Here is a 19,621-nt window from a genome sequence, read left to right on the forward strand (position 1 = left end):
AAATTTCAAATTTGAAAGGACTCCTGAATGTCACCTAAGTCAACCCTCCCCGACCTCACACAAGTCCCTATATACCAACTCCTCATCCAGGCCCTGCTTATACACCTCCAGAGACGGAGTGCTCATGACTTCTCTAGGACATCAAACGCCACTGTGCCTCCAGCAGCTCTGCCTGTAGGAAAATGCTTTCTTGCATTACATGCCAATTTGCCTTCTTGTGGCTTCCATGCTGTAGACTTGATTCTGCCCTGTGGAAACGCCCAGGACCAGTCTGTTCTCTTTCTCATCTGAAAGCCCCTTCAGAAATTTAGACAGGGCTCATATCACTCACTCCATGCTCTTGTCTCTTCCAGGATGAATATCCTCAGTTCTATCTAATATTCTCCATAAGACGAAGTCTCAAGTCCTCCGACAACCCCAGGAGGGACACCTCTTTCAACTACCTTCCTAAAATCTGGTGCCTCAAAATAAATGCAACAAGGATGCATCTTTTAATAAAGGATTTTTAAAATTCAAGGAAATCTTTTAATAAAACAAGAAAGAGGGGGCTGGCCCCGTGGTCAAGTGGTTAAGTGCACGCGCTCCACTGCAGGTGAGCCAGTGTTTTGTCAGTTTGAATCCTGGGCGCGGACATGGCACTGCTCATTGAGCCACGCTGAGGCGGCGTCCCACATGCCACAACTAGAAGGACCCACAACTAAGAATATACAACTATGTACCGGGGGGGCTTAGGGGAGAAAAAGGAAAAAAATAAAATCTTTAAAAAAAACAAGAAAGAAAAGAATTAAATACCCAGCAATAACAGGAAATTGGTTATATCGATTAAATACATCTATTTTATAGAATACTATTCAACTTGTAACAAAATATGGCAGATTTACAAGTACTAGCATAGAGAGATTGTCACGATAATGCAAGTAGAAAAAAAGCAAATTACAAAACAGTGTGTGCAACATCTTATTTATCAGCTAGGCAGGAAGTCTGTCTTTCTCAGCCTCTCTCTCCCACACATCTCTGCCTCTTCAACATTTCATTTTTTAGTGATTGGGGGGGAGGATATTTGCTGAACTCTGCATAGTTGTTATTTCTAGATTCTAGAGATGTCTTATTTCTAGAGTATAGAGGATGAGGCTCAGGGATCTTTCACGATATGATATAAGTATATATCATATAGTGTTTGGGTTTTTTTCATAAAGAGCACATACTACTTTTATAATCAGAAAACAATAATAATAAAGCATTTGCAATGCTTTGGTGAGCTCCAGAAATCAGGCTGTTGGTCTCTTCCCTCATTCACATTCTATTTATTCATTCAACAAATGCTCTCTAGGGCTTTCCTTGCGCCAGACCCCATTCTGGGCCCTGGGCTCACGGAACCCAGTGAGTTGTGGTCATAACCATGAGGAGTTCACAGGTGTCAAAGAAAACCTAGTGTGACAAATGCTATAACAGACGGAACCCCAGGGTTATGAGATCACAGGGGAGGGACTTCCTAGAGTCTGTAAGAACTCTATGTTTGTTGGGCATAAAGGGCTTTTGGGTCACTGAGAGCAGCCTTTGCAAAGGCCCAGAGGTGGAAAGAGCTATGCTATCTTCTGTCTACCCTCCCCACCCTACTCCACCCTAGTCCAAGCCACCACCTTCCTTCACTGGTCTTCTTCTGCATCCTTCACCTCCAGACTATTCTCGACCTAGCAGCCAGAGAGATCTTTCAAAAACACAAATACAACCATGTTATCCCTCTGCTTAAAGCCAATTCTGTGTCTTCCTCTTTCTCTTAGGACAAAAAAGTCCAAAAATCTTTCACATGACCTATCAGATTTTGTATCCAATCCTTCGGGAAATCTGTTGGCTCTATCTTCAAGAACTATCCAGAATCTGACCACCTCTCACTATCTCCAATGTAACCACCTGATCCAAACCACCATTGCCTCTCCCCTGGGTTTTTGGAGGAGGCTCCTCACTGTCTCTCTGCTTCCACTCCCCCAAACTCATCTCCCCTCACCCAACAGCCAGAGCGATCATGTCACTCCTCTGATCTAAACCCTCCAGTGGCTCCTATCTTACCCAGGGCCAAAGTCAAAGACCTTACAGTGGCCTACAGGCCCTGCACATCTGGTCCTTCATTACCTCTCTGATATTACCTCCTCCTGTCTCTCCTTCACCCACTTGTCACCAGCCACAGTGACCTCCTTACAGTTTTTCCAACACATAAGGCTTGCTCCATCTCCAGGCCTTTGCCATGGGTGTTTCTCTGGCCCAGATCATCACGTGACTCCCTCCCTCACCACCTTCAAAGCTATCTTCTCCTCCTCCATCTCTGAGTCCTCCATTCTCTGAGTTCCGCCATCACTCCGAGTCTTTTTCTTCTCTCTCTCTTGTTCTTATGACAAGAGGTGACTCTCTAAGGCTTCTCACGTTTGCCCCAGATACAAAAATGAAGCTTCCTGTCACTTGGGATGCTGGAAGGTGGTTAAGAGTGTGAGAGCTTGTGGCCATGGGTGTCATTTCTCAAGTCTCTTTAGGCAGAGACTGTTTCTGGAAGCCCTGACTGTTGCTGCAAGCTCAGGGGAGGTGAGGGTTGGCAACTGGGGTGGTGCCTGGCCTGGGTCAGGCCCAGGTCAAGGACCAGCAATGGGGACAATGACCTGGGTGTTGGGCCAGAGTGGTGAGGGCTCAGACCAATGGGAAAGGTTTTGGATCTCTGGGATTTAAAGAAGATTTTATTTTTCCTTTTTCTCCCCAAAGCCCCCTGGTACATAGTTGTATATTTTTAGTTGTGGGTCCTTCTAATTGTGGCATGTGGGACGCTACCTCAGCATGGCTTGATGAGTGATGCCATGTCTGCGCCCAGGATCCAAACCAGTAAAATCCTGGGCTGCCGAAGCAGAGCGCACAAACTTAACCACTCGGCCACAGGGCTGGCCCCTGGATCTCTGGGATTTGACTGCACATTCAAAGCTATAGCAAAATCAGATTATGCCAGTCCTACAGTGACTTGTGAGGCTCCATGTCCTATGCCACCTCCCCCCACCCTGTGCCACATCTGTCTGACCTCATTTCCTACTCACTCACTATGCACCAGTCACCCTGGCCTCCTTGTTCCTACAACACCCCAGGTACACTCCTGCCTCAGCGCCTTTGCACTTGCCATTCTCTCTGCCTGAAACACTCTTTCCCAGATATCTGCATATCCTTTCTTCATTCAGGCCTTTACTTCAAAGTTACCTTCTCAGCGAGGCCTTCCCTGGCCACAATTACACAACACACACTCACATATCAGATTCCCTATGCCACTCTCTCCAGACTTCATTTTTCCTCCCTGGCAAGTGATTGATCTTATCTATTGCTACCTCTCTCCATTAGTATGTCAGCTCCACGAGGACAGAGATTTTTGTCTGTGTGTTCACTGCTATAGCCCCAGTATCTAGTGCAGTGGCCGGCACAAAGGAGGTCTTCAATAAATATTTGTGAATGAACCCAAGGGGAGTGTTGAACATCCATTACATGCCAAATATTTTTCAGCCACAATTTTTTTTCTTACTAGAAATAAATGGCGTGGGGCCGGCCCCATGGCCAAGTGGTTGAGTCACGCACTCCACTTCGGCAGCCCAGGGTTTCACCGGTTCAGATCCTGGGCGCGAACATGGCACCGCTCATCAAGCCATGCTGAGGCAGTGTCCCACATGCCACAACTAGAAGGACCCATGACTAAAAATGCACAACTATGTACCAGAAAAGTAAAATCTTTAAAAACAAAAAGAAATAAATGGATGATCTTATTTTTGTTTTTAAGAAAAACATGTGTATGTCATACACAGAGCACACAGTACACTTCTCCACACAGCCTGGAGGGAGTGACAGGGTGCCCCCTGGGGTTCACTGTGAGGTGGTGGCCCTCCACATACATGAAGAAAAATGTCTAAAACACATTCTGCTAAGGTATTACCGGTATTTCTCTCTGGGAGGAGGAATTTCAAGTTACTTTAACTTACTTTTTACTAAGCTGCATTTTGTGATTTTTTTTACAATGACAATAGAATAATTTTGTAATAAGAAAAAATTTGAATTAAAATGTACTCAGGGCCGGCCCCGTGGCCGAGTGGTTAAGTCTGCACACTCTGCTTCGGCAGCCCAGGGTTTCACCGGTTCAGATCCTGGGCGCAGACATGGCACCACTCATCAGGCCATGCTGAGGTGGCGTCCCACATGACACAACTAGAAGGACCAATAGCTAAAAATATACAACTATATATTGGGGGAATTTGGAGAGAAAAAGCAGAAAAAGGAGAAAAAAAGAAGATTAGCAACAGTTATTAGCTCAGCTGCCAATCTTTTAAAAAAAACGTGTACTCAACCTGGGGCCAGCCCAGTGTCGTAGTGGTTAAGTTCACCTGCTCTGCTTCAGCAGCCTGGGATTTGCAGGTTTGGATCCTGGGAGCAGACCTACTGCCACTCGTCAAGCCACGCTGTGGCGGCGTCCCACATAAAATACAGGAAGATTGGCACAGATGGTAGCTCAAGCCTAATCTTCCTCAAGCAAAAAGAGGAAGATGGGCAACAGATGTTAGCTCAGGGCCAATCTGCCTCATGCACACACAAAAAGGTGTACTGAACCTTCTGAAGTATTTTCAGTGTACTGAAAATATACTGAGTATATATTTTATCCTAATAAAACACTTTTTAAGTGCACTGAGCTTTAAAGCATAGTGTTATAACTCAATTATTATCATAAGGGGAAAACACTGACTAGCCCTAGCCTCACTGCTTTTGTTGTATGTGAAAAACAAACGAGGGTTGGTACTCAGATCCTCTTATTCTTTACAATCTCCCTTTTTTTTCCTTTGCCTGTTCTCCCAATCTTACCTGCAGGTTTTTAGCTTTGCCAGCTTTGACCAACATCTTTGACCAAATGGTAAATGTAGTTTAATGGATCTCTCAGTGAAAAACAAGAAAAAAACAAAAAGGATGCTTTCAAATGCTTGTGACGCAGTCACAAGGATCACCCTCAAGAGGCCCATGTGGACCACCCACACAGAGGCACCTGAGCTTGTCGTTCTGGCCAAGTGGGTTGGTCACAGGCCAAGGCAAATCACGAATTTGTTTGGACTGGCCCAAGTGAACATTGCTCCCAAGTAGAAGCGACAGGGAACTAGATGGACAAAAATCTTCCCCCCAAACAGTGCTGCTTCTTCAACAGGGCATGTAGGGGTTGTCAGTATTATCAAAGGGGCCCCCAGGATGAGGAGTCATGCAGCAGCCTTCAGGTGAGACACACCTCGGTTTGCATTCTCACTAGGTGGATTCCCAGCTGGTCACCTTGTGCAATACTCCTAAGCAATCAGGGACCTCAGTGTCCTCATCTGTAAAATGGAGATAATAATGCCAATTATCTGGGGCTGCTATGAGAATTAAACGAGATAAATAAATGCAAAATGCTCAGCAGCATGCCTGGCTTATCATATGTGCTCAGCAAATTGTACTTTATTTATTTAAAACTCTTTTCTTTTTCTTTTCTTTTTTTTTTTTTGAGGAAGATTAGCCCTGAGCTAACATTTGCTGCCAATCCTCCTCTTTCTGCTGAGGAAGACTGGCCCTGAGCTAACATCCGTGCCCATCTTCCTCCACTTTACATGTGGGACGCCTACCACAGCATGGCTTGCCAAGCGGTGCCACGTCCACACCTGGGATCCGAACCGGTGAACCCCAGGCCGCCAAAGTGGAATGTGTGCACTTAATCCCTGTGCCACCAGGCAGCCCCAGCAAATTGTACTTTATAAAATCATGTATTTTATACAAATCTTATTGCCAAGTCAAGTGCTAGAGAAACCAGGGTGGACAAAACAGAGTAGGCCCTGCCCTGTGGACCTTACAGACCAGGGGGGCAGGCAGATAGCTATGGTATAATCACATGAAAAAAGAACTACAAATAGTGCTAAATGCCGAGAGGGCAAAGTCCAAAGATCTAAGAGAGCCTATAAGCAGGGGCACCTGATCTAGTCACTTTTTAACCCAGGTGAGGTGACTACAGATGTAACAGAGTGTTTTTGTGTTTCCCTTAGCGACATGAGGATGCTTCACATGTGCAATAGGCTGAACATTTTGCAAACAAAATTTCACAGTTGAGATTTTCATGTGATCCTTACACCAGATCCCAAGCAGAGATTGTGACCCTCATTTTACAGAAGTGGACACTAAGGTGTCGAGAGGTTATAGAACTTCCTCAAGGTCAGACAGCCCACTGACAGCAAATCCAGAAAATCCCACTGACAGCAAATCCAGAGGTCAGATAAAACCCAGAAGCCTTCTGCTTCCACATCTATTAGTTTTTCACTACCTCATTTTTACTTTTTGTATTTTTCATTCTGAACTATAGCATACTTTCTTTTCGTAATGTTGGAAATATAGCTTACTCACAAAAAGAGTGTGGGAAAATCTACGTGTACAGTTTAAAGAACACCCATGTAACTACTACCCAGCCCAAGGACCAGAATTTAACAGCCCAGAGGTCCCCTATGTACTCTTCCCCAGAAGGAACCCCTAAGCTAAATTTTGTTAATCATTCACTCTCTTACCTTTCCAAAAAGTTTTTAGCATTTATGTATCTCTTAACAATATACTATAGCTTTGCCTGGTGTTGAACAAAGTTCAATGGCATCTTAACTGATGCGTTCTTCTGTGACTTGCTTCTTACTCCCAACATCTTATTTTTGAGATTATCCATATACTTATAATTCATTTTCACAGATAAATAGTATCCCACTGTGTGATTACACCACAATTTTTGTATGCATTCCCCTGTCAACAGACGCTTGGGTTATTTTCAGCATTTTGCAATTATAGTTCTTTTTTTTTTAAAAGATTTTATTTTTCCTTTTTCTCCCCAAAGCCCCCCGGTACATAGTTCTGTATTTTTAGTTGTGGGTCCTTCTAGTTGTGGCATGTGGGACGCCGCCTCAGCGTGGCCTGATGAGCAGTGCCATGTCTGTGCCCAGGATTCGAACTGGCGAAACCCTGGGCCGCCGAAGTGGAGCATGAGAACTTAACCACTCAGCCACGGGGCCAGGCCCTATAGTTCTTTTTTTTAGGAAGATAAACAGGATTTGTTTTTATACAAAGCTTTCCAGGATGTTATAAGTTTTGTGAATTTAAAGTCCAGTCCCTACATCCACCTTAACAGTGCTGTATTCTATCATTTATCTTGAGTTTACCGTCAGTCAGGAACTGTTAGGTGTTTTACACACATTTTTAAATTTAATTCTCATAACATTCTTATCTGGTGTGTATTACTATCTTCAAGTGATAGGACTATTTTATAGGCAATGCAACTGAGTTTCCTAGAGGTTAGACAATTCACCCAAGGTCATTAGGAGAGCCAAGATTGCAACCGAGTCTAATTCTAAAGTTCAAATGCCTTCCAATTCACTCCACGCCTTAATACTGTATTGTGTAGTAATAAAAAGCAAATGTAATGATGTACAAGATCTTTAAGCATCTCCTACATTTTTTATGTTTTTAATTGTGGTAAAATACACATAACATAAAATTTACCATCTTAACCATTTTTAAGTGCTCAGCTCAGTAGTGTTAAGTACATTCACATTGTTGTGCAATCGTTCTCCGGAGCGCTTACATCCTGTACATGTCTCCTGGGGCACATGTACCTGAGTTTCTCTAGGGCATGCGCTGTGGGTAGAATTGTGGGGGAGTTCCACCTATGGGTGGAATGCATGGCTTTGCATATATTTGACTTTATCAGTTAAGGCCAAACTGTTTCCAAAATGGTTGCACCAATTTATACTTCCATAGGCAGTTACTTTTTTAAGTATGTAATACATTCAAATCTTTAAAAAAATTTTTTCTTAAGTTCCAAATGTTTAGGAACAAAAAGACAACACAATGAAAACTCTCCCATCCCCTAACCACCTCACTCCCTCCCCAGAGGCAATGAGTATTACTAGTTCCTGGTGATTACTCTTCCAGAAATATGATTTTGCACATAGTTCCCCATTTTACAGCAAATAGTAGCACTCCATACATGCTGTTCTGAAGCTTGCTTGCTTCTCCTAACAAGCAGCATAGGCAGTCTAACCTGGTGGTCTTGGAGAAGGTTGCTCAGATTCATATCCAGCTCCACTCTAAACTGGGTGTAACCTTGTACAGGTCATTTAATCTCTCTGTGCCTTATATTCCTTATCTGAAAATGCGGAAAGAATCCTAACTCATAAGTTTTTTATGAGACTTAAATTAGTTAATACAGGGAAAGCATTTAAAACGGCGCCTATTAGAACTGAAACTATTATCAATACAATTACATCAATGTTTTCTCATTCTTTTTTTATGCTTGCTTGGTAGCCTATTATATAAATGTACCATAATTTATTTTAATCATAATTGATAAACATTTAAGTTGTTTACAGTATGTCGGTACTACAAATAGCACAGCAATAAATAATGTCTCATTTCCCACTCACATTTGGCGAGTACATCTGTTGAATGAAGTCTTAGAATTGGAACTGCTGGGTCAAAGGTATTACGTACAGTTATAATTTAAATAGATACTGGCAAACTGCCCTTCACGGATATATCACCGATTCTCATTATACTAACTTAAAGAGCTAGAGAAACTTTAGAATAGAAGAGACCTAGCCAAGCTCCTTTGCTGTCCAGGTAGTCAACTGATGCGGGGAGGGAAAGTGACTCACACAGGCAGTTGGTGGAAACACCACCAGAACCCATGCAGGTGCCTGGACTTAGAGTCTTAAAATTCTTTAATGTCCATTTTAACGTGTCATTATTTTGATGCTGCAGTTTGCTTACTTAATTGTAGTAACTTAAAATCTAATTAGTCATTATTCTTTCCGATTTTTTCCATCGGCTATTTTCCTACAAGAAACCCTTGGACAATTCTGACCTGCATGAGGTTTGCCCAGTGACCTACCTTCTCTCGTTCTGGAAAATGCTAGAGTTGCAAACTGCCTCTAGGAGTGCGGAGGTCCGCCAGCCACTCCCAAGAGAGTATTTAAATTACAACAAGGGGAACTAACCAAAGCACTTGTTCTGTAATCTCGCGGAGACCAATTTCGTAAACTGCTGGTTGATTTGTGACCTAAGGAAGTGGCAAAGTCATCATTGGATGGTACGGCTGTCAATCACCAGTGCTATAAATAGGGGAGGCCGGCTGCACCTCCTTCAGGAAGGCCGGGAGCGCGCGACGGGGCGTGAGTGCGCTGGCGCGAGTCGTGCCGGGGAGAAACTCCGCGGTAATAGCTGTTACTCGGTATTAACTGGAGTACAGAATAAGAGGGACCTCTCCCCTCCCTTTTCCCCTCCGTGCCGGGCCGGCGTGATGGCGGAAGCCGCGGTGACAGGCGTCAGCGGAGAAGCGATGGCGGCGGCAGCGGCAGAAGGCTCCGCGGGCCCAGCGGGCTTGTCTCTGGGCCGGGGCTTCTCGAGCTACCGGCCCTTCGAGCCCCAGGCGTTGGGCCTCAGCCCGAGCTGGCGGCTCACGGGCTTCTCCGGCATGAAGGGCTGAGGCTGCAAAGTCCCCCAGGAGACGCTGCTCAAACTCCTGGCGGGACTGACGCGGCCGGACGCGCGGCCCCAGCTCGGCCGGGGCCTGGTCGGAGACCTTGAAGAGGCGGCCCAGGAAGCCGGCCTGCCGGCCAGGGTGGAACCCAACCCGACCTTCCCAACCCTGGGCATTGGGATGGACTCCTGCGTCATACCCCTGAGGCACGGGGGCCTGTCACTGGTGCAGACCACGGACTTCTTTTACCCCTTGGTGGAAGATCCTTACATGATGGGGCGCATAGCTTGCGCCAACGTGCTGAGTGACCTCTACGCCATGGGCATTACTGAATGTGACAACATGCTGATGTTGCTCAGCGTCAGCCAGAGTATGACTGAGGAGGAAAGAGAAAAGATAACACCACTGATGATCAGAGGCTTTCGGGACGCTGCCGAGGAAGGAGGGACTGCAGTGACTGGGGGACAGACTGTGGTAAACCCCTGGATTATCGTCGGTGGAGTTGCCACTGTGGTATGTCAGCCAAATGAATTCATAATGCCTGACAGTGCGGTTGTTGGGGATGTGCTCGTGTTAACCAAACCCTTAGGAACCCAGGTTGCTGTGAATGCCCACCAATGGCTGGATAACCCTGAAAGATGGAATAAGATAAAGATGGTGGTCTCCAGGGAAGAGGTAGAGCTGGCCTATCAGGAAGCCATGTTCAATATGGCTACCCTAAACAGAACTGCTGCTGGATTAATGCACACGTTTAATGCCCATGCAGCCACAGATATCACAGGCTTTGGCATTCTAGGACATTCCCAGAACCTTGCAAAACAACAAAGAAATGAGGTGTCCTTTGTCATACATAATCTGCCAATCATTGCCAAGATGGCTGCCATCAGCAAGGCCAGTGGACGCTTTGGGCTCCTTCAAGGAACCTCAGCAGAAACTTCCGGGGGGTTACTGATTTGTCTGCCAAGAGAACAGGCAGCTCGCTTTTGTTCTGAAATCAAATCTTCCAAGTATGGAGAGGGTCACCAAGCATGGATCGTTGGCATTGTGGAAAAGGGAAACCGGACGGCCCGGATCATTGACAAGCCTCGGGTTATTGAGGTCCTACCTCGTGGGGCCACTGCTACTGCTCTTGCTCCTGACAGTTCCAATGCCTCTTCTGAGCCTAGCTCTTGAGATGGAATAGCACAAGTTGTTTGGACCTTAGAGCCTTTGTACACAACCATGGACGATTCTCAAGAGTTGATTTTAAGAAGAAATTTCCAAAGAAGGCTGCCTGCATAGTAGTTCCAGCTGCCCTTTCTAGGTGATTTGAGTCAGTCCGTCAAAAGCTGCACATTCCACAGCCAGAAGAAACATTTTGGACTTTGGGGGGATGTCTGTTCATGTCTTGCGTGGAAGAGGAACAAAATAACCTGTTTCCTTTTTCCAAGAGCAAGATGAAGCTATTCTGGTTTGAGGGATTTTTCTTGGCACTGGGTTGATTTATTTCTGCACAGGGAGTGAGAGTTTTTATTAAAATTACATACACACACGAAAAGTAAATTGCAAAATGAAAAACGTTTAAATCAGAAGCAAATAAGTTTGGACCAATACTGTTGAGAAATCTAAATTGTTAAGAGAGATCTTATAATGCAATGTCAAATTCTTTATTAGATTTTTCTGAAATATTGGCTCTTTCCTGCTCTGGACAAGAATTGAGCAGCTTGTCCAATAACTGGGAAAGGAGGACCTGCAGCCATCTGACTTGGTCTCTGTTAATGACGTCTCTCCCTCTAAACCCCGTTATGGACTGGGAGAGGCAGAGCAAGCCCCAGAGCCCAGGCCTTGGTGGTCAATAAGATGTTAAATCTTGTGCTGAAAATTCCTAGTGATTTAATCAATAAAGACTAATTTCTAAGGAAATAAATAAAAAGGACTTTGTTGAAAAATTCTTCCAGCTAATGTTTGGATCCTTGGAATGCTGAATCTTTTACAGTCTTATAAAAGGAAGCAATTGGTACATTCAGAGTCGGGCAAAGTGGAGAGAGAGTGTTTTCCCTGATCCTAGACCTGGGGATTTAGCTCCCAGATTTAGGTTTCACCATCCCCCTGAGTTAACAATGAAAGACTCAAAACAGGCATAAACCCCAAAGATTAGAAAGTGGGGGAGGAAATAGCAAAAAAAAAAGGTGTCAACAATTCTTGGAAGGTGGAAACCAGGGGGAAAAGGGGTGACTGACTTAGCAGAATAAAGAAAGCCTAAGTGTAAATGCCTTCAGGGTTGAGGAATACTACCAGGAAGTAAGGAGATATTCTCTGGAGGTACTGAAGAAGGTGAGGTCAAGGGGGAGGATAAAAATGGATAACTGGTTTGGAAGTTTATACACAGGGTAATTAGAGCTTTGAAGTTCTCCCCGATGTCACACAGCCAAATGACTACCTCTCGCCTCTGCAGGTAAATGGAGGTTTATTTTCTGGAAAATGTGAGTTAAAAAAAACACAGCAGAGGACAGGGGGCCTGTCCAAAAACAGAAGAATAAAGACTGAAAAATGAGACTGTCTCAGCCCCTTCCTCCACCTAGCTATTAAAAACAGTATCCAGGAAACTTATAGTGCCCCTGCCTGGTGCAAGTGGAAGACAGGAGAATATTCCTCTGGAGAAAATAAATCTGCCCAGAAAAAAGACCCATAATATAAAGATTTAGGGAGCACCAGTGAAAATTTCTGTACCAAGAAGCTTCCCAGTTGAAAAGCTTCACTCAAGCACACTTTTTAATGCCTCATTCTTAAATATGAGTAGTCAAGGATCACCAAACATTTGAGGCAAGCCTCCAACCTGAAATAAGTCAAAGCAAACAAAAAACTCAGGAAAGAGACAATACAGGGAGCAGACGCAAAAATAAAAAAGAAAGCAGAAATAAAAAGATAAAGAACAAATCACTTAGAATATAAAAATATAGCTAAAATTTTAAAATTTAGTAGAAGACTTAGAAGGTAAAGTTGAGGAAATTTATCAGGAGAACAAGAAAACCAAAAAGACGCACAATAGAAGAAAAAGAGTATGGAAATCAGAGGTGAGCCAGGAGGTTCAACGTCTAAGAGGAGTTCCTTCAGAAAGACCTACTAAAGCCGATGGAAGAAAGAAAACTATCAAAGAATAATACAAGAAAGTTTTCTAAAACTTAAAAGATGTCTCACATACCTTTTTTTTTTTTTTTTTGAGGAAGATTAGCCCTGAGCTAACTACTGCCAGTCCTCCTCTTTTTGCTAAGGAAGCCTGGCCCTGAGCTAACATCCGTGCCCATCTTCCTCTGCTTTCTCTGTGGGACGCCTACCACAGCATGCTGTGCCAAGCAGTGCCATGTCCGCACCAGGGATCCAAACCAGTGAACCCTGGGCCACTGAGAAGCGGAACGTGCGAACTTAACCGCTGCGCCACCAGGCCGGCCCCTCACATACCTCTCGAATTCCCAGCATAGTGAATGAAAGAAGACCCAAACTAATTTTATTATTAACATTTAACACAGCAGCCATAAAGAGATCCTAACAATAATAATAGCAAGTATCTATATACTGCATACTCTGCCGGGCACTGTTCTAAGTGTTTTCTATGTATTAACTCATTTAAACGTCCACTAACCCCATTTTGCAAATGAGGAAGCTGAGGTGCAGGGAGATGAAGAAATGTGTCCAAGGTTGCACAGGCAGTCTTCTGGGCAGTCTGACTCCAGAGTCCATTTGCTAATCACCATGCCCTCCTAAAATCTGTGGGAGGGGAAGATCACAAACAAAGGTTTGGGGCTAGAAATGCTATCAGCCTTCTCAAGAGTGAATTGGAAGCTAAAAGACAATGAAGCAATGCCTTCAAAATTCTGAGGGTAAATGATTTTCTATGCATAATTCTACACCTAGCTGCATTTTTCAAACAAATAGAGTAAGGATATTTTTAGACATGCAAGGTATCAAAGTGCTTTCATCTCATTCACTCTTTCTCAAGAAACTACTGGAAGACATGTTCCAGCAAAACAAGGGAGCAAACTGAGAAAGAGAAAAACATGGGGTCTGGGAAACCCAACCTGGCACAGGAGAGAGGTGAAGGGAAGTCTCAGGCAGCAGCTGTACAGCAGGCCTAGAGAGCAACCAGTCTGTGCTGTAACAGGAGACTGGATGGCTTCCAGGAAAAGGAAATGACAGAATATCGATACATTTAATTGTGTGAAAAATTGTATTGGAAGGTTAATGGAAGATGTAAAAAGAATTAGTGATAATTACTATATAGAAAACAGCAAATGGCAAAAAGCAATGAGGGGGCCAGCCCGGTGGCATAGTGGTTAAGTTTGCGTGCTCTGCTTTGGTGGCACGGGGTTCGCCGGTTCGGATCCTGGGCATGGACCTACACACCACTTATCAAGCCACACTGTGGTAGGTGTCCCACATATAAAGTAGAGGAAGATGGGCATGGATGTTAGCTCAGGGCCAGTCTTCCTTAGCAAAAAGAGGAGAATTGATGGCAGATGTTAGCTCAGGGCTAATCTTCCTTAAAAAAAAAAAAGAAAAAGAAAAAAGAAAAAAAGCAATGAGGCAGTTATCAACTCCAACTAAAAATAAAATCTTGTGTAACAAATGAAATGTAATCATATACAGTATTCCGCAATGAGTATTTACATAGTTAATAATATAAATACTAACAATAAATAAACAAACAAATTTGATCAGTTTTTCCCCTGCTCAAAGCTCTAAGATAGTTTTCCATGAAATCCCTGCTCCCTCTCATGGCACTTCATCTCATGGCACTCTCCCTACTTCTCTCACTAAACTCTAGTCCATTAGCCTTCCCATGGTGCTTCAAACAAATCAAAATCCCCTGTACTTTCAGTTCCCTCTGCCTGGAACCACACCTCAGGCTCTCTACCTGGCTGGCTCACTCTCAGTCCTGTCTCAGCTCAGGAAAAACCTCCTCATAAAGCCCTTTCTGACCTCAACCAACTCCTAGCTACTCTCCAACTCATCACCCTATTTACTGGCTTCATAGCTCTTATCCTAATCTGTAATTATCTTGAGAATTTATTAGTTTACCTTATAATTGTCCTTTCTGCTAGTATGTAAGCTCCAAGGTGGCAGGGGATGTTCTATATCCTCACACCTAGAACACGTCTGGTTCGTGGTTAGTGCTCAGAGTATACTGAACGAAGGAAGGAATGAGTGAGTGAGAGTGAGGTATGTACTGGGGACCCTAGCACCCTCTACTTTCACACTTTCTTTGCTCTTGGTGTCTCCTAGCTGTGGAAGCTCGTACTATCAATCTCTTAAGGCTTTGGAGAAGAAATTCAGGACGTGGTCCTGATTGCCCACTTACACAGCTCTCTAACTGGTTCATTTTCTAGCTTGGGGTTGGCCCAAGAAAAGAGGAGGAAAATGATTGCTTGCTTCCATGGCCTCTTAGTTAACCCAGGAAGGTTAGAGGTTGAGAGCAAGGTAGGCATCCAACTTTTCCCTGGGGAAGTGCTAGGCAGCAAAATGGAGGTAGCAAGTAGTAGAGGTGACAGGGCCTTGGGTGGAAACCAGAGCAAGAATCACAGGTACAAACAGATGTGAGGAAGGTGATGGAGGAAAAGGAAGAGGAAGAAAAGGACAAGGAAGCCAAAGGAAGAAAAGAAAAGGAGAGGAAGTTGAAGCCAGAGGAAGATGAAGACAAAGGACAAAAGGGCAGAGGAAAGGCAGTAGCAAGGTGACCACAGCACATACCACACACACATAAGCTGCCTCCTTTACTCCCCTGTGGCAGGTGGGGAGACTGCTTTCACTTGCTGAGGAGCACTGGGGAGTACTGGTGACCTTCAGCCTTCACCCTTCCAGGCGATCTCATCCCAGATAAGTCTCCGGGCCTCAGATTCCTCCTCTGTAAAACAGGTGCAGCCATACCCAACTATGGCAGGGAAGTCATGGAAGGGATCCCATGAGACGTGCTTCTGTAAATTAGTATTTATTAGATCTACTCAAGAACCAGGCCCAGGGACACAAGAGCCTGACGCTGCTTCTGTTCTACAGGAGAGCCAGTTAGGGGGACATCTAGAACAGAGACACTAACCACCCCAAAATTAAGATGAAGAGTAGTCAGTGCCACGAAGGCTAAAGTGGACGAGGTGTTATAGAAAGCCAAATTATTTCCTTTTTGGAGGAAGTTTGGGAAAGCTTCCCAGAGGAGGTGGCTTTGAAGCAGGGCTCTGCAGGATGAGTGGAATTTGGATTTGGATAAGCAGAGAAGGGGATGGGCATTCCAGAAAGGGAGAACTGTGTGAGCAAAGGCAGGGAACAGGAGGGTGGGGAATGTCTGGCTGGATTTCAGCACGCCTGTAGGGGGATAAGGCTGGATAAGTAGTTTGAAGAAGGACTTCTAAGGGTGTTGGGGACTCCCTGGTCTGAATGGGTGAGGGTAAAGATTGCCAAAAGCCTCTGTCATGACTCCTCCTGAAAAATTTAATAAAAACAAATATTTTAAATTATACTAGCACCCTTTCTCTCATCTCCCAGTTCAAAACCAACAAGGCCTATGGCTCTACCTCCAATAAGCACAGTACTGCGGCGGGTGCTGGGGATACAGCCATGAACAAAATGCATATGGTCCTGGTCCTCCCAGCACACACATGAAGGGTACTTGGAAGCCACCTAGGACAGATCCCCATGACATAGATAGGGAAACTGAGGCTCAGAGAAGAGAAACAATCTTCCCAAGGGCATTGATGGATGGGTTCTCAATCACCTGACTCCTAGGTTCCCATCACACTCACTTGTCTCTGGGACCTCTGACGGGCCCAGATTCCCACATGCTGACCCTACCCACCCAGCTTTATGGGCCTCTGCTACTTGGTTCTCCAGCTGATGCCTCCTCCTCGACTCCACGGTTTCCAAAAAAGCCTTACTGGGACTAGTTGTACCAGCCTGGCTGTAGAGAAGGTGGCCAAACAAAAAGAAGAGTAGCAGAAGGGCCTCAGTGTACATGTGCATGTCTCCCTGTCCCAGCCTGTCCGTCGTGTCATTAAACATTTGATAGACTGCACTGGAGAAACACCTTTGGTTTGAAAAGACTACGGCACCCAGTTTCTGGGAGGATAGGCTCATAAAGAGCCAATCACAAACATGGACTAGAAGACAAAACCAAGCACACCGAGGCCCTGACTAAAGCAGGGAGGTTGGGTTGCCTAGATGTGTCTGAGGAGAATGGAGAAAACTGACTGGAGGTGAGGGTGCGGGTGCAGGAAGAGCCTGGAATGAGGAGTCCAGATGATGGGGCTGTTTCTCTCTCTCATGAAGGCCGCCCCCCCAACACCCAACTCTGTGCTGTGCTAGAGCTGGATTTGATTGGTCTTCAGAGGATGATGCTTTGGAGCCAAGAACTTGGATGTCCCTGCAGGATGCTTTGCAAGAAGCTTACAGCTCAGCCAGGGATCTCCTGGGGGGAGGGCAGAGGCAGTCCCAGAGAGAGTGCCTCCTCCTTCCTGTCAATCTCCAAGGGTCATCTGACCGGTGAGCTCTAGAAGTCCTGGGCCTTGACTTTCAAAAATCTGAGATGCAGTGGACTCCCAAGGAACCTGCTTTCCAAGTGGTGTTTTATATTCCAGTAAAAGAGTTTGGGTTTCTTGTCTGAAGAAGCGTAGCAAACACCAAGGGAAGGTGCTAGGGGAGGTACCTGGCTCCTGAAACTTTCAGTTCCCAGATCTATAAGGCAGCTCAATGCTCTGGACTTCAGACCTGTATGTCCACCTGCCTGCTGGACATTATCTGGATGTTCCAGAGCCATTTTGGACTCAACGTGTCCCAAAGTGAATTCATTACCTTCCCTTCCACCCCAACTCCTGGGTCTTCTGTGTCCTCATTTCAGCAAATGGCAAAATTATCCATCCACTTACTTAAGCCAGAAACCCAGGAGTTACCCAGGACTCTCTCTTTTCTCCCCTCTCTCATATCCAACTTCCATGTTGCCTAATCCAGCAGCAAATTCTGTGCTCTCATCTTACCCGGAAGCTCAGCTGCATCCAAATCAGATGTCCACTCATTCTGGAACGCTTTCTTCTTTTGGCCTCCACAACACCACACTCAGCCAATTTTCCTCCTACCTCACCTGCCTCTTCTCTTCTGCTCAACTGCTAAATGTTGGAGTACCCCAAATCTTGGTCTTGTCCACCTAGATTCTTGTATTAGTTATTCTTCTCCATTTCCATGACTTTAAGTACCATCTAAATGACTGAGACTACCAAATATGAATCTCTAGTTCTGATCTCTCCCCGAAACCTCAGGCTCATACATCCACCTGCCAACTTGATATGCATCTTCAACTTGCTTAAACCAAACTCCTGATGCCACATGTGTTCAATCTGGCACCTCATCTTCCTCATCCCAGTATGAGTCACCATCCATCCACCAAGTTGCTCAACACTCAAAACCTATAAGCCATGCTTGATTCTACCCTTTCTCCCATCCCCCTCCTTCAAAACCAACAAAGCCTATAGATCTACCTCCAAAATAAATCAACATATCCACTTCTCTCCATCTTCACTCACCATCAGCCTGGCCCAAGTCACCATCATTTCTTGTCTGGACAACTGAGTACCTCATCTCCCTGCTTCTACTCTTGCCCTCCTCCAATTCATTAACACAGTAGCCAGAGGGCTCATAAATATGAAACACGATCAACCGACTCCCCTGTCTAAAACTTCCCAAAGGGTTTCCATAACAGTTAAAATCCAAAATAAAATAAAATATAAAATAAAATCCATCGTTGATTGATCTGATCTGGCCTCTCTTTACTTTTCCAACACCATATCCAACCATGCTCCTTTCTCACTACATTCCTGCCACACTGGAATTCTTCTTGTTAGAATCTGAAAGGACTTTCCTGCTTTAAGCATTGATGTTCCCTGTACCTAGAGCTCTATCCCCCTTGATTTTTGCTCAGCTTAAATGTCACTTTCTCAAAGACAGGTAACAGAAAACCGAACTAAAAGTGGTTTGGCCAATAAAGTGATTTATCATCTTATACAACCAGAGTCCTAAATTAGGGCATTTCTGGAACTTGTAAAAATAATTGCCTCAGCAATGTCATCAAGGATCCAGGTCCTGTCCATCTTGCTATCCACCAATCCCAGCTTATGAGCTAGCTCTCCTCACAACCTGATCCTCACATACCAACATCTAAAGAGAGAAACATCCTGTGTCTTTTTTGAAAAGAGAACTAAGAACCTTTCCCAGAAGTCTCCAACAGACTTCTCCTAACTTCTCATTGTCAAGAACTGGGCCACATGCTCACCCATAACCTGACCAATAGCCAGGGCAATGGGGCCACAAGTAGAGGAATGTAGACCCCAGAACAACATCAAAGTTCTACAAGAATGGATGAGGGGAAAGGGCAGTTGAGTAGATAACCAACAGTGCTTACCACATCTTCCCTGGACCATGCAATCTAAAGTTGCCACCACTTTTCATAGTATTTAAGTACTGTAACATTAAAAAAAAATTTCATAGTATTTATCATCATTTGAAAAGTGAAGTTAATAACACAGATTCTGAAGCCAAACTACCTGATTTTGAAACCTGGCTACCACCTTACTAGCTGTTGAGTTAAATTACTCAATTTCTCGGTTTCCTTATATGTAAAGTGGGGATGATGATCATAGTATTACCTACCTTATAAGGTTGTCGTGAGGATTAGATGAGTTGCTGCAAGGATTAAACATGTAAAATACTTTAAACTGCTACCCTGGTTTCAGTTCACTCCTAAAGCCCAGCTGTATCCTGCAGACATTCTTGTATCCTTACAATAAATTCTCCTTTCTGCTTAAACTCTCCATGTCTGGGGTTCTAAACGGCGCGCCACACCCTTCCCCGCCCGGTCATTTCGCCTTCGCGCCATCTGACGCCCACACAGGAAGTGACGCGCCTGCGCTCTCCCCATCCTCTGCCCTCTGTCTCTTCCCCTGGTCGAATCTGGTACCTATACCTTTAAGATGCTTGGCCAAGGCTGAAGAATTCCAGGGCCTGGACGTAAGAGTACACGCTTGAAGCTCTCTCCGGTTGGTCCAGTCGGGGTAAGAGGCGGGCAGTAGTAAACTCCACATA

The 19,621-nt window shown here is 44.8% G+C and overlaps 2 protein-coding genes across 8 annotated transcripts in view; one reads left to right on the top strand and one right to left on the bottom strand.

Moving 5' to 3' along the window:
• Window positions 1-19,474, bottom strand: part of ITGAL (integrin subunit alpha L) — a 73,996-nt gene extending 54,522 nt beyond the window's left edge. For 2 of the 7 annotated variants that reach the window (XM_070568022.1, XM_070568018.1), the window contains exons 1-2: window positions 19,190-19,474; window positions 15,254-15,407 (exon numbers count right to left, since the gene is read on the bottom strand). The gene's annotated coding sequence lies outside the window, so the exon portion shown is untranslated. Of the gene's footprint in view, window positions 1-5,278; window positions 5,364-8,941; window positions 9,775-15,253; window positions 15,408-19,189 lie in introns of those variants that run through there. The other 5 variants (XM_070568024.1, XM_070568019.1, XM_070568021.1 and 2 more) reach the window with 3 other exon arrangements.
• On the top strand, window positions 9,137-11,457 carry SEPHS2 (selenophosphate synthetase 2). Its single transcript, XM_008514302.2, has one exon. It carries the CDS (start codon window positions 9,137-9,139, stop codon window positions 10,700-10,702), a length of 1,566 nt encoding a protein of 521 aa, XP_008512524.2. The 3' UTR covers window positions 10,703-11,457.
• Window positions 19,475-19,621: the final 147 nt, after the last annotated feature.

The sequence above is a fragment of the Equus przewalskii genome, chromosome 12 (genome assembly GCF_037783145.1).
Source record: "Equus przewalskii isolate Varuska chromosome 12, EquPr2, whole genome shotgun sequence".
Lineage (NCBI taxonomy): Eukaryota > Metazoa > Chordata > Mammalia > Perissodactyla > Equidae > Equus > Equus przewalskii.